We start from the raw sequence: 15,478 nt of genomic DNA, 5'->3' as shown, positions 1-15,478 counted from the left end.
TATAGTTTCATTTATATAAGTTTTGCATTTCTCAATTCAGTGAATGTATTTCCCTAAATATTTCATGTTAAAAATGCGGTCGATCAACAGGCAAAAATCACTGCTCATACAAATTCTCCCAACTGATTTTGCCGCTTCTCAAACGTCAAATGATTTCTCGATCCTCTCCCACTGACAAGTGACCTGTTTTTATAAGGCACACGCATGTGATCATCTCGCGAGACTTTGTTCACTACAAAACGTCACGGCCGCCATGATGGACTCTTTCTTTCTTTCTTTCTTGACGCACGCGACTCACAGGACAGACAGACACGAGGACATTTGTACAGTAAGTCATTTTCCCCATGTTTCCCCCTGATCTCATGATCACAGAGATGACAACGGGGTGGTGACCGCCTTCGCCGGGTGCTTCTTCGAGAGGGGACGACACACGCCTCATCTTCACTTGTGTTTTCGTCTGCGGTCTGAGGGTCGAGCATCTCTGTCTCTTCATGGAGGCTACTAATCTCTATATATTCTGGGAGGCTACTAATCTCAAAGTCATTGCCTGACAGTGGTGCTGCAATCCAGAACAATGCCTCACTAGATTCTGACTGATTCGCTCGTGTCGTTTAGTGATGGTTGCGTTAATAACCGTATGTCTTTAACATGATGGGGCACGTCTTCGACCCGCACCGCTTGTGGGCTGATTATTTCAGTGACTCACCCGACTCCATACCTTGTCGTGCACTTTCCTTGCGGGTTTTTGATCCACACACCCCTTTTCTCACTCTCTCTCTCTAGCTACTTCCAGTTCAGGCAGCAGGTTTGTCTCTATGCCCTTCACCCTGACATGATACCTATGCAATGTATCAGCCGGCACCGTAGAGGGCAAAATATCATCTTTCAGGGTTACAGTGTACAAATAGACTGCCTCAAACACTGTGCAGCCTGATCTAGCCGCGATTGTTTTGACGATTCAATGATTCTGTTCAATGATCCCATTTCCACTAGGTACATGGGCACATCGAAACCTCAGATGTATTCCCCAGCTGTCAGTAAACTTCCTAAACTGCTCACTGGTAAATGCAGCTCCATTGTCAAGCAATATCTCTGTTGGAGGTCCACATTCAAGAAAAATATTGTTTAGTTGACAGACAATAGTGACTGTATCTTGTCGACGCAGCAATACGCCATATGGCAAACCTTGACAGACCGCAATCAATGAGAGTCAGGAAATCCTCGCCATTGTGGTGAGTAATGTCTTTCCCTTTTCCCAGCAAACAGGTGCCGGGTCAATGGACTGGCATTCCACGCAGTTTTTGACCACTTCCATGACGTTTGCCCTTCGCACTCCTAGTTCAACCAACTTAGCGAAATATAGGGTCTGCTTGACTCTAGGATGCCCGCTTTGTTGGTGGATTTCCCTAATCCGATTAGATTGACCAGGGATCATAGATGCGGCACCGGGAGGTTGCGTAGGTTCAACAGTTCTTTTTATGGCATCAAGCCATCTTTGAGGTACCCTTGTTAACCAATCTGCCTTGTTTATGCTGAATCTGACCAGAGACACCGCCATTGATAGTGCATATTCATTCACCAAGCTCATGAATGTGTCGAGCCACCGACGGATGAGCATCTCGCTCGTTGCTTTGGTTCGCACTCTAGCCCGTCCGATAAGAGTGTCTGAAATCCACTTATGGACGCAAGCAGAATCTGTGAATAGTCGCAGGGTGGTTGTCTTCCAAAGGATTGCCAAGTTCATTCCCTTGATCACTGCATCAAGTTCTGTCAGGTTTATGTGTTGGGAGTCCTTTTCTGGACGTAACCAGCAAGTGTCTTCCACTACGGCTCCATCATGGACTAACGACATGCCAATGGCAAGAGAGCTTGCGTCAACCCATACACTACGGTCCTGGCTGTCAACACACCATCTGCCCCGTGCTGGATCTTCTTTGTGCACTCTGGTGAGGACCTCTCTGACCATTGTATTGAGAGGGACATCATAAATTTTGTCATCCCATCTGGTGGTGACGTCAGAAGCTCTCCGTTTGATGAATGGCACTGCAATATGAAGCCAGCCACCCACAGGAAGGTGTCCAACCAACTTTCCACACAATGAAAATACGTTCCGTCGCGTGAAAACACAGGGGATACCTGGGACTTCATTGCCTCGTTTCCAACACAGGACATTATCTTCTTCCTAGACTTGCAATCCAAGCACTCTTGCACCGTCCCATAGCCTTTCTGGTTCCTTGTTGAGAAGGCCAAAGTTGTGAAGATGTTCTTTTACGCGTGTTGCAGGCATAATTTCTTCATCCACATCATCAATATATGCTGATGTTGTCCGTTGAATGCACTCATTCTTAGTCAATATAGTGTCCACAATCCTTTGCATAATTGATGTTGCCACATTAAGTCCAAATCCTATGCGGATTAAGCAATACCTTTCTCTCTTGATGAGCACCGTTTGATAGGGCCATAGTGACTGATGTACATGCACTTGAAGACACCCGGTCAATATGCAAGCCTTCTAGACCTTTTCCTCACAACATCCCCTGAGCTGTGTTCATGTCCCGTTCTATCACCTCTGGGATCCTCTGACCACTCCGTTGTAGCAGTTAAGATAAAAATGAAATGTAATAAGTCTTCAAACGTACCTCTCCACTGTACTGTATATCGATACTCTATGGCTGACTTGGACAGCTTCTGTACATTCATATCTGACCTACCTCTGCATTCCATGTTTAAAAAGGATGTGTCCTATATAGTATCAGACCTGACCGAATGGTTAATTGTAGGCATAGATCGATTCATACCATCAAAATAATTCCAACAAAAACCTAACAGCCAGCCATGGTTCTCCCCTGAATGTGCTGCTGCCATCGTGCACAGAAATCACTTTTTCCATAGCTACCAATGTAATAAATGTACTGAGACTAAAGCTACTTTCAGGACTGCCAGCAACCACTGTAAAAGAGTAATAAAACATGCAAGAGAGCTATATGCTCAGGCTGCTCAGTCCAAAGTAGCTGAGCAGCAGCTTGGTTCCCACCAGTTTTGGCAAATAGCAAACAGGATCTTGAACAGAAGCGTGCGTTCTATCCTAACTATCATCAATGGACCTGAGGTCATCTCGTCAGCATCAGACAAGGCCAGACTATTTGCCAAGAACTTTGCAGCTAATTCTACCCTATGCGACAATCGCCATCAACTCCCTATATTTCCCCCTATAACAGACAACACGCTATGCAACATACAAATATCTGTGCGTGAGATCGCCAAGCTAATCAAGAACCTTGATTCTAGTAAAACAACTGGCCCTGACGACATTCCAGTTATAGTGCTGAAAAAAGCTCCAACCAGAAATTGCCCCAATACTTACAAAACTGTTTAAGCATTGCCTTAAGGAGAAGTGCTTTCCAAAAACCTGGAAAACCTCATCAGCATGCCCCGTATTTAAGAATTCAGGTGAAACGTCATCTCCCTCTCAGTACAGACCAATAAGTCTCCTGTGTGTCATGAGTAAGTTGTTGAAATCCATATTAAATAAAGAAGTAGTCAACCACCTCAACAAAAACAACCTTCTTAGTGACATGCAATATGGTTTCCGCTCTACAGGATCTACAGCAGATGTGCTACCGGTTATATCACATAGGATTAGTGAATCTCTTGACAAAGGTTTCCTTTCCAGGATAATTGCTCTTGACATATCGAAGGCCTTCGATAAGGTATGGCATAAGGGTCTACTTCACAAGATTTCCAGCTACATTATTACTGGAAATGTTTTCTCAATCATTAAATCATTTCTCTCTGATAGGTTCATAAGAGTAGTGGTTGATGGGCAGAAATCAGAGGCCCACAGTATTAATGCTGGAGTTCCCCAGGGGTCCATCCTGGGCCCAACTCTCTTCCTGATCTACATCAATGATCTCCCAAAACACATACTTAAATCATTTGTTGACATCTATGCTGATGACACGACCATCTATGGCAACACATCAAAGGCTGTAAATGACAAAGTTCTCTCTAATTCTCTCTCCTCTGATCTTGAGCATGTGGTACAATGGGGGAAGAGGTGGCTGGTCACTTTTAATTCATCCAAAACCAAGCTTCTATCTTTTTTTTTTTTTTTTTTTTTTTTACATAGGCATCACCATATTATCAAGGCCAAGAGGCCACTCAAGGATAAGGGTTAAAGAGTGTACAGTAGAAATTGTACAATATAGTAATCATTAGTAATGAAAATTTGGTAAATTTGATAACTTATATGGAACGGCTCATCAAGAACTTATTTACGTTAGACTTGAACACAACCATATTGTAGTCAGCCGGAAAGCAGGAAAACGGAAGACAATTCCACAGGCGTGCAGTTCTAAGAAAGAAGCTTTGTTCATGGAATCTACGTTTAGGTTTAGGCACAGATAAAGAGTGGGGGGAATTATTGATAGTGTTTACAGCTAGACGAGTGTTTCTTGTGAAAGTTTGGCGAGGGGGGACCATAGATTGAAGCTCAGTCGAACACTTTCCATGAAAATAACGATATATCAGAGACAAACTCGCAACATCTCTTCTGTGAGATAGAGGTTGCAAGGAAGAGAAAAGGACATCTCCTACGAGGCTACGAAGTCTATTTTGAACTCTATCAAGGCAGGCCAAGTCCTTTCTAGCAGCTCCTGCCCAGATGTGGCAACAGTATTCCATCCTTGGACGTACCTGGCTCTTATATAGATAGAGAATAGCATCAGCAGTGAGATATCTACCGGATCGATAGAAAGATCCCACCATTTTTCCAGCGGCCTTGGCAACAGATTTGGTGTACGTGTTCCATTTAAGATCAGGAGTAATGGTCAAGCCCAGAAGCTTGTCAAAACTTGAGGCCTCCTGAAGACGAGAGCCATTCATTTCAATTGATGCCAGATGTGGATCAGAATGTTGATGATGTAAAGAGAGAAGCTTGGTTTTAGATGCATTAAAAGTAACCAGCCACTCCTTACCCCATTGAACTACGTGCTCAAGATCAGAGGAGAGAGAATTGGAGAGAACTTGGTCGTTTACTGTCTTAGATGTGCTACCATAAATGGTAGTGTCGTCAGCATAAATGTCTACAAATGATGTAAGGATGTGATTTGGAAGATCATTAATGTAGATCAGGAAAAGAGTTGGGCCCAGGATGGACCCCTGAGGGACACCGGCATTAATACTGTGAGCTTCTGATTTTTGCCCCTCAACTACTACTCTTATGGAGCTATCAGAAAGAAATGATTTAATAATTGAGAAGACATTTCCAGCAATACCATAGCTAGAGATCTTATGAAGTAAACCTTTATGCCATACCCTATCAAAGGCCTTTATCTTTACATCATAAACGCTCTGATCCACATCTGGCATCAATTGAAATGGATGGCTCTCGTCTTGGGGAGGCTCCATGTTTTGACAAGCTTCTGGGTTTGACCTGATCTGAAATGGAACACGTACATCAAATCTGTTGCCAGGGACGCTGGGAAAATGGTGGGATCCTTCTACCGCTCCAGAAGACATCTCACTACTGATGCAATTCTCTATCTGTATAAAAGCCAAGTACGTCCAAGGATGGAGTACTGCTGCCACATCTGGGCAGGAGCTGCTAAAAACAGCCTATCCTGCCTTGACAGAGTACAAAATAGACTTCGGGGTTTAGTGGGGGATGCCCTTTTCTCTTCCCTGCAACCTCTATCCAACAGAAGAGACGTTGCGAGCCTGTCTTTGTTTTATCGTTATTTCCATGGCAGGTGCTCGTCTGAGCTCCAATCCCTCCCCCCTCGGCAATCTTTCACGAGGAACACCCGTCTGGCTGAAACTACTGTCAATAATTTTCCCCACTCTTTATCTGTGCCTAAGTCCAAACGTAGATTTCATGAGCAAAGCTTCTTTCTTAGAACTGCACACAGTGGGCCCAGAGGTGGAAATAGCCAAAATAAAAAAGTCTCAACAAAGATTTTTACCGGCTATAAACGTCATCTCCATCCAATTTCTGAATCAACAAAAAAAAAATTAGGTCTCTAGCACATCATGAAGAGATTCTATCGCAATTTGAAATCATGCCAAATTCGGTCACGCGTCGCGTCGCGGAACGATGTGATTACAGCAAAGCTAAAAATTGGTAAAAATTGCTGATCGGTTCAGATTACGAATTTCCTATGGTAGAAGAGGCAAAATACTTATGATTGTATCATCAATTGACTAATATACCTTTAGATATGTGATTTAGGCCATTCAAACTATATTTAATATATAATTTTGGCCAAAAAACTATCCAAAATTAGCAAAAAATGACCGAAAATAGCCATATTTTTTGCAAAAAATGCACGATAATTTATGAATAACCCTGCAATTAGCAAGAAAACCGCTAATAGTGACATACTAAACCATATATGTTTTGAAAAATTTAGGATGAGGTTTAAAAAATGTTCAGTTTGACTTGTCACTATTAGCGGTTTGAATACGATTTATTGTTGAAAAATTACCTTGAAATTCAATTTATCTATATTTGGAGCCAAATTGGCGAAACAAGGTTTTTCGACAATTTTGAAATTCACATTGTTTAAGAACAAAACAAGGTTTTTGAGTTCTGTAAAAAAATGGTATCTTTCCTCCATTGAGCTCTTTCCAGTGAATTCCATAGGAAATAGCTAACATTCAATTTTGTGTTCTTTGTGTTGATTGTGATAATTTAGTTTAATCAACTTGCCTGCATTTAGAATTAGGATCATAGATCATTAGCAAGGGGAGGTAACGTGGCATTATCTAGTGTTAGTATAATGCTGTTTCATGCTTTATCAATATCATCTTGTAATTGATTATCTGTATATCTTTATCAACAGATCAAAGATGGCATCAATTGTAGATGATGATCGCACAGCTGTTTCTGAGTACCATGTTTTCCAGTCAATCATTGATGTGGCTTCTCAGATCAGCAGAAACAAATCTCCTGAGTATAAAAAATATCTCCAACATTTCATGGACACGCATGGTATTAAGGAGTGTGAAGAAGTGACAACATTCTTTATGACAGGTTGGAAGCGTTTCGGGCGTTTGAAAAATGCTAAAGTGGGAACCGCTAAAATCCTCGAGCAGGCTTCAAAATTAACAACCGACTTCGAAAGAAAGTGTCCACCTTCAGTAGAACCACAAAAGAAACGCAGGAAAAGTTTTGTTGATTTGGGCTCCCAGATGCAGAAGGAAACAACTGAATCTCTTCTTCAACACATCAGTGACTATGTCCAACAAGAATGCCCTGAATTGAGTGTCACCCAGCTACTTGGCTATCTGATTCATAGAATTAACATTCAGTCCGAGAAGAAGATTGCCAAAGTCGGTCATGAGATCTTTACCTCCAGCATCACGAACGCACGCTCCTTTGAAGTGGACGAGGCTATCGCTATTATGCACTCGCTGACACTTAGCAGGGACCAGATGAGGAAGATGAGAAACTTATTGTCAGAAGGAGTTTGCCTTACTGTCGGTGACCAAGGGTTTGATGTGGAGGTCATCATTCATGACACCATGAAAGATCTGAAGTTCAAAAAGCTCATCTCTGGTCTGGGTGGAGCTGACTGCATCCTGTGCAAGTCAAAACAGGCAGATTGGACAAAGAGAAAGTTTTGGAAGGTTTCCCAATTAACAGGTCGGCAGAAAACACTCTAAAACTGTACAATCAACTTGTGGAAGAGGACGGTACCATCACAACCAAAAATGGAGATTTCGAAACACGTGAAGGACTTACCCAACAACCACTAACTACATCTGATCAATCAAGCATCACTGTTACACACTCATATATCAATGGAACAACATGGTTTCTAAAGGTTCTCTATCGGTGTAACTGTGACTATCAACACTATCAACATGCTGATCCGCGAGGGGAGCCCATTCGACGTGCAAAAGATCGAGTTCTCGAAGCCATCTACACTGAGACTGGTCTGTATCTTGACATGGTCAATACCGCAGGAGGTAAAGGAGGCACTTCAACGAATGGACCCCAGGGGAGAAGATTCTTTTCTGAGGAAGTCATTGATGTTATTGAAAATTTGGTTGAAGATAAACACCGGGAAAACCTGATGCTTCTCCACCGACAACTTTCGACTGTTTTGTCCATTGTTTCGTGTACACGTAAAGTTGATGTAATAAAATTCAAAGCTCTCTGCGATGAAACCTTCCATCTATGTGACAATTTCCCATGGGTATTGATTAATCACACTCTACATGGCACCCTTCAGCACTCTGCTGAATTGATAACTCTGAATGATGGCTATGGTCTTGGTGCTCTCTCAGAAGAATGCCTGGAGTCCAACAACAAGGACATTCAGAACTTCTTACAATTTCGGACACGAAAAACTGACCCAATCCAACAATTGACAGATGCCATGGCTCGACTTCTGGAACGTTCAGATTCACGAATAAACAGCATAGCAACACAGTTTCAGCTGAAGAAGTTCTGCACTGAATGTGGCGGTACTGACCACACAATTCGCTCGCACAGTCGACTGTTCAGTCTGCCTAAGAAGTGGTATGCGAGTGTCATCGAAGGCATTCTTCTTGATTAGTCTATGTTGATCATTGATTTCTTGTTAGTTTATTTGTCATTCAGTTTAGACTTATATGCTAGTGTTGGTTACTTGAATGTTTAGAACTGACAAAAAATGGATTGCACTTTGATTGCAATTACAATCATCTCATTAAATCCTATTTAATAACTATTGTTCATTCTGGTCTGGGGAATCTGATCAACAAATAAGCCAAATTTTCATCAATCCTATCCTAAAATTGACAAGAATGCGATCCGCCTAGCTCTTATCTAATAAAAATTTTGGAATCCTCATAAAATTACTGAGAAAACAAAAAAAAAATTAACCCTCTAGCACTTCAGGAAGTCGTTTTATAACAAATTCAAGGTCGGAGAAAAATCTGGTTTTTATCCGCCGTCGTCCGCAACAAGCGTTGGCTCGGAAATCCTCATTTTCCCCATGAAAGGGCTCAAATGGTAATATAAATGGATTAAAAATGATTTCAGTAGGCCCAATTTACCATCTATATCCCTAAAAACTAATTTAAACCTATTAAAACATAGTCAGAACAACTTCCATTCCTATTTCCAAACTTTAGCCATCTGGGCCCAGTGTGCTGCACTCTAGTGGAACTCTCTGTCACTTGCCTGTTTCCCACCTGACTACACCGTGGACGTCTTCAAGTCCAACATAAACTCCTAACAAACCGCCCCCTTAAGTAAGACACTCTATCAAAACCCATAATACTAATGATTACTACAATACTATCTCACTGATTACTGTACACGCAATAACCCTTATCCCTGAGTGGCCTTCGGGCCTTGATAAGTGGTGACCCCCATGTAAAAAAAAAAAAAAAAAAAAAAAAGATATGCTTTACGAAGATCCGCACAGATACATTAGATCCTGCTTGTCGCCATTCCCTCAACTTCTCAGTACATACAACCGCGCGGGCTGTAAAAGGATTTACGTGCTCATTTAGTTCCCGATAGTCTAGTACCAGCCTCACCTTCTGTTTATTATGCTGGATGACCGCCATTAACGGGATCAGAAACTGGAGGGGGGGGGGGCAATTCCTTCTCTAGATAGAGAACTAGCCATCCATTTTTTATCCAAGTCTGTAGTTCCTTATCATATTCTCCACGAGCTCCAGGGGAAATTTTATATTCCGGAACCCTATTGTACAAGTTCTCGGGTGGCTGCTCGTCCGTCCATTTCCAAGAAACTGTCCAGAAACTGTACACGGATTAAATTCCGCATGAAAGTCAGGCCGTTCCAGTTTCATAGATGCACCCAGAGCATCCATGAATACGGACCCCACCCAATTCTTTGATAACGTCCATCCCTAACAGCAGGTCATAACCAAGAAGGTCCTCGCTAACAACCAGAGCTTGTACGGTTACTGTAGGCCTATCACCGACACATGTACGAATGACACTAACTCCACAAGAGGCTAGCATGCCTCCGCCAACTGTCAGTACTGGAATCCTCTTCTTGTCCCATGCGTCACAGCATGCCTTGCGCACGAGTCTGCATGCACCCTGTGTCTACGAGCGTTCATACCCATTCACGCGCACTCTCATTGTGGGTAGTGCCCTATTTGTCAATGATCTGGGGAGAATACTGGCGCTATAGTTTACTCTCTTTGTCCGTTTCCCGGACAACTCCTTGCTACATGACTTAGCTTGCTGCAACGGTCCTTTACACTGCTTCGGCTTCGGCAGTCCCTAGAAAAGTGGTTTGGCCCGCCACATTTATAACAGCTTACGCCATCTTCTAATGGAATAGATGCTTCTGCAGCTGTTAGCACCGGCTTCGCATCTTTTTCTTTTGAAATATTGTGAGCTCTAGCTAACAATTCCTGAAGCCCAATCTTGCTGAGCCTTGACGATGCTCGTAGCAGTCGGCTGGTGTCGTCCAGGAGTCCTGTGAGAAAAGCACGACTTAATATGCATTCAGTTACTTCACCAATGGCACAGCTAATCTCTTTAAATCCGCCAGGTAGACATCCCCCGTCTCATCCAACCCAAGCCGGTGAACTGCCTCCAGGCAATAAAAGGGTCCATAGCAAAGGCAGTGTATAGTGCCTCCTTAACCTCCTCCAGAGTTGGTTCATCCCTGAGCTGTTGATAAACGGAGTATGCCCTCTTGGTCAGCCTCAATGGGATGACAAGCATCGGATCCTTTATTTTGCAAAACCGGCAGACAAGCTCAGCTTTTTCCCACCACTCAACTACCGAGGGTCCGGCGGAGGAGCCGTCGAACTCTGGTATAAATCTCAGATTAAACTTGTCCATTGCAAAAAAATGGGCCGAAATAGCTTGCGGTCGATCAACAGGCAAAAATCACTGCTCATACAAATTCTCCCAACTGATTTTGCCGCTTCTCAAACGTCAAATGATTTCTTGATCCTCTCCCACTGGACAAGTGACCTGTTTTTATAAGGGACGCACACATGATCTCGCGAGACTTAATTCACTACAAAACGTCACGGCCGCCATGATGGACTCTTTCTTTCTTTCTTGACGTGTGCGACTCACAGGACGGACAGACACGAGGATGTTTGTACGGTAAGCCATTTTCCTCACAAAAAAAGAAAAGGATGTTTACACTCATGAGAATACAATGTAAAATATGTGTAAGAAACAATACTAGTCATTAATAAAACTTTCAAAAATTTTTTTTTTCAGAAATAGAATAAGGCAAATTAAAAGTATTTTTCATAAAAATAATTTTAATCTAAAACAGCAATTATTGTTCTATATGATAGTAATCATTGTAACAACTTATTAATATATATTCTGTAAGCTAAACAATATTTACATGTTTCTATATGTTGTCATGTTACTGAAATTAATTAGTAGAATATTATATTGCACAGTTTGGTTTTATGACTGGGCATAGTAGCTAATTCAAGAAAAGTACTTTCATAAAAAGAATCTGTATTATGATTTTGTGGATTCGGGGAGAGTATTTTTTTTATAGTGCCAAGAGATGTTGTCTGACAGAGTTGCTTAAATTAGAAGCAAATGAATAATTGAAAGTTGTTCAAACATTATACAGGAATGTTGTCATGCCAGAATTAGGGCCCATTTAGTGAGAGCTTAATTTTCAACTAGGAATAGATCAGGGATCTATACTGAGCCTATTGCTTTTCATTGTGTCCTCCAAATTTATAGAGGTTTTATGATGATAATTTCTCAGAAGCAATAGAAGTAAACACACTGTTTTTATAAACTGTAGCAGAATTGGCAATAACCAAAATGAGGGGAAATAAAGAGCTTACCTCGGATACTGTCTGACTCGTTTGGGGTTCAGCTTGAATGTGGCTCTTCTGATAATGAGAGCAACTGCCAGCGAAGTATTATCCCAGGAAGAAGTTGTAGGCCGCACAGCATCTGCTTACATTGATGACATTGAAGACGTGGTGCCTGCAACCCCGTGTAAGAAAAAACCTAGCGCAGTTCGGGTTGGAGCGCAAAAACCTGGAGAGGTTAAAGGACGGTGCACTGGTGCTGGGATTGGTGGCCGGATGGAACGCAGTGAACTGCGGTAGAAGCGAGGAAATGCAATTCCAGAGGCTCCCAGTATTGTTACGCGATGAATAATGTTCTCCCTGTGTGGTCGACTTGTCGGGCACTTTCCGGTGTGTGGTTGGCTTCGTGTGGCTTGTGGAATACTCAGGAGAGTAAGTTTGGTAACAAAGGGTTGGGATGATGAAGCGAGAGACGCCGTACTGCATCGTATGATGTTTGAGACCTTAGAATCTGTGCAGCAAGACGATCTGGCCCTGGGAAATTGGTGTGAGGACGATAAAGAGCTGAATGTATGAGTCGATACTAGCTCCTTAGCAATTGGTGCAGCTGTGTTGGAGGACGCATGTTGGCTGCGACCTAAAGATGACTCTCAACACATCAACTTAGCTGAGCTGGACGCCATATTGAAAGGTATCAATTTGGCTCTTCAGTGGCAGGGCAAGGTGCTACACATAAAGACAGATTCTGTCTGCGTATACCATTGGGTCTCAGACACACTAACTGGAAAGGTGCGAGTACGCACCAAAACAGCAAACAAGATGCTTATTAGGAGGTGACTAAGCACTCTCAAGGACCTCATGAAAGAGTACGAGCTGACAGTGGATGTGACGCTGGTTCCATCAGCACGAAACATCAGACCAATTGACACGAGTACCACAGCGGTAGTTTGAGGCGATGAAAAAGAAAAACGTTCTTAACCTGATGATCGGCACGGTTCACACAGACAAGCTGGATGAGAGTCAAATCATGGCTATTCACAAAGGTAGTGGACATCCGGGGGTGCAACTCACTACCTACTTTGTCAGGAAAAGTTGCCCAACCCTGACAAAAGCAACCGTTAAAACGGTCATACGGAAATGTGAGGATTGACCCAGCGCCGGTCAAGTGAGAAAAGTAAAGCTGGAAGTTAACGAGAATTGGCAGTGAATTGGAATGGATATCACGTATTATGGCCCCTTCCATTTTTTAACTCTAACAGACTGTGGTCCATCGCGTTTCTCCATTTGGAGAAAATTGGCGAGGCAGGATGCAGCAAGTGTGAGTCATCAGTTGGAGGCAATGTTCCTCGAATGTGGCTCGCGCATGAAATTCTTTTAGACAATGACACAGCTTTCTGCAGCAACGTGTTCCAAGCATTTGCACATAAATGGGGAGTTCATTTGCAATTCCGTTGTGCATACGCTCCAGCCGGGAATGGCATAGCAGAGCGATGTCACCGTACAGTGAAACGAATAGCAGCTAAAATGCACCGTCCCATACAGGAGGCTGTCTACTAGTATAACATCCCACCCAGAGATGACGTATCTCCCTTTACTGCGCCTGCCAACAGGATTTATCGATACGAAGTTTGAGTAAAGGAGACCAATTTCACAACTGCATCCCCAGGTCCCAAGAACAGCTCTTACCAGGTTTGAGATTGCATGTGGATCAAAAGACTGCAAAATCGATGTACCACGAGGTTTGACAATCGTGAAGTGACCAAGGTAATCAGCCCTCAATCGATTTTGGTGGACAGTGTTCCTCGCCATGTGAAGGATCTGCATCCTCGCCATTATGCTGTTACATCGGAGGAAGAGGAGGAGGAAGACAGTACGATGTCTTCTGAAAGGACAGAGAGTATGATGTAGGACGACGGAGAGGATTTTGAGCCATATAATGCACATACTGCAGAAGCAGAAGAAGGACCACCCCTCTTGCCTTTATGAAGGAGCACCAGACAAAAGCGCCCGCCACCAGACTGCCATCTTTGTGATCATGAGATCAGGGGGAGTGTAGTAGAATTAGCAATAACCAAAATGGGGGGGGGGGGAATCTTACCTCGGATACATCTGTTGTTGTGTTGCGGGCCAAAGGGGAAGAGAGTGGAAGAGAGTTCCAAGATGGCATTCATGGGTTTTTATTGGCGTCGACCCTATGCAATTCTCGCAGAATTGCATGTGCTCTCATGCGATTATGCAAATATATAATTCCCGGTCGCTATAATGGCAGGACACTGGGAAGCAGTCAGGCAGTGTCCTGCAGATTGTGCATAGGTGGTTCTGGCAGTTGGATTGTTCTTTGTGACAAACCACAAATCTGCGAGAAGCGAGTTTTCTTTTGTCTTTTTCTTTTTTTCTGTTTCCTTCTTCTTCTTCCTCTACAGTTATTACAGCCAAGAAATCCCTCTCTTCTAGAGGTGGGCGGTGCAGAGCAAAACTGACTATTTCCTATCTTTGTTCCTGATTTTTGCTTACTACATTTTGTTACATAAACATATTTTATAAGGATAGTTTTCTCCTTGCTACCCACAAAAGTAAATATGATACACAAAAACTTATATTCATCTGTAGAAATTTCATTTAAGAGTAAATTCATATTTTAAAAAACATTGAATTCTTAAAAAATATAAAATATGGAATCTAAGATAGAATTTACAGATTTTTGTCATATATGGAAATTCAAAATGGCCATCAGAAAAGCTAACAATTGTCGAGAGTATGACAATGAAAGAAAAATGCTTATGATACCAAGATTTATTTTATGATAAAAACAAAAAGATTTTCTTACTTGCACTCCTGACAAGTGACATCCGACTGCAAACCACCTGTGAATATTTGATCAATTATACAATTACAATGATGAGGATTGTTGTAAGAAAGGCCATTCGTCCCTAAAAAAGAAAGAAAAAAATAATTGTAAAAAATAAAATAAAATAAATGAACAATATAAGAAAACAAAGAATCTAAAAAATGGAAAAAGCATTTACCTTTACAGTGTCGATGCAAAACATCAAGAGCTGCTATGAGAAATTCATGGGCATCCTGTTGTTCGTAACCAGCAAGATGTCGGGCATTGGTCCAGACAAGATGTAGCAAACGATATGGGATATGTGGAGCACGGTTTCCTGAATAAAACTAAAATAACATATATATTTAATATTTCATTTTTAAATAATTATAAGTATTGAGGCATCTATTAGATTTTATTTTACTCATACTTGGGAAAAAAGTGAAAATTTATCTCTTTCACAAGAATATTGGGATTTAAGTATAAATAATAAATTTGAATTTATGTGGCTGATAGAGTTTAAATGAGAGTCAGTTTTTTTTACTCATGAACAAATGAAGTAACGTCAAAAAAAGAAACAATAGTTAGAATATAAACAGTGTACTGGTGTGCTTTCATTTTCCTGTTTAGCTTTATTATTTGTTATCAATGATTTAATGATGACAATGAGTCCCACAGGTTTATTCAGAGAAACAGTTATAAATAAAAACAAATTAGACAAAGACAGTAACAGAACCAAGATCAATGCACAACAAAACTATTGTTTTTTTTCTCACATTCTCTAATATATATATATATATATATAAAATTAGTGATGGGACAATTTTAAAATTATTCCCTCAATTCTGTTATAATTTCCGATTCTGATAT

The 15,478-nt window shown here is 41.7% G+C and overlaps 1 protein-coding gene across 2 annotated transcripts in view; it reads right to left on the bottom strand.

Moving 5' to 3' along the window:
- Positions 1-15,478, bottom strand: part of LOC145252664 (ubiquitin carboxyl-terminal hydrolase 22-like) — an 87,529-nt gene that overhangs the window by 19,539 nt on the left and 52,512 nt on the right. The window contains exons 6-7 of one of the 2 annotated variants that reach the window (XM_080112437.1): positions 14,808-14,955; positions 14,609-14,711 (exon numbers count right to left, since the gene is read on the bottom strand). In XM_080112437.1, coding sequence (XP_079968563.1) covers positions 14,609-14,711; positions 14,808-14,955 — 251 coding nt within the window. Of the gene's footprint in view, positions 1-14,608; positions 14,956-15,478 lie in introns of both variants that reach the window. The other variant, XM_080112436.1, reaches the window with a different exon arrangement.

This window comes from Euprymna scolopes, chromosome 29 (genome assembly GCF_053919585.1).
Source record: "Euprymna scolopes isolate OS-2025 chromosome 29, ASM5391958v1, whole genome shotgun sequence".
NCBI lineage: Eukaryota > Metazoa > Mollusca > Cephalopoda > Sepiida > Sepiolidae > Euprymna > Euprymna scolopes.
The sequence above is the reverse complement of the archived record's forward strand: the minus strand, read 5'-3'. Positions and strand labels throughout refer to the sequence as shown.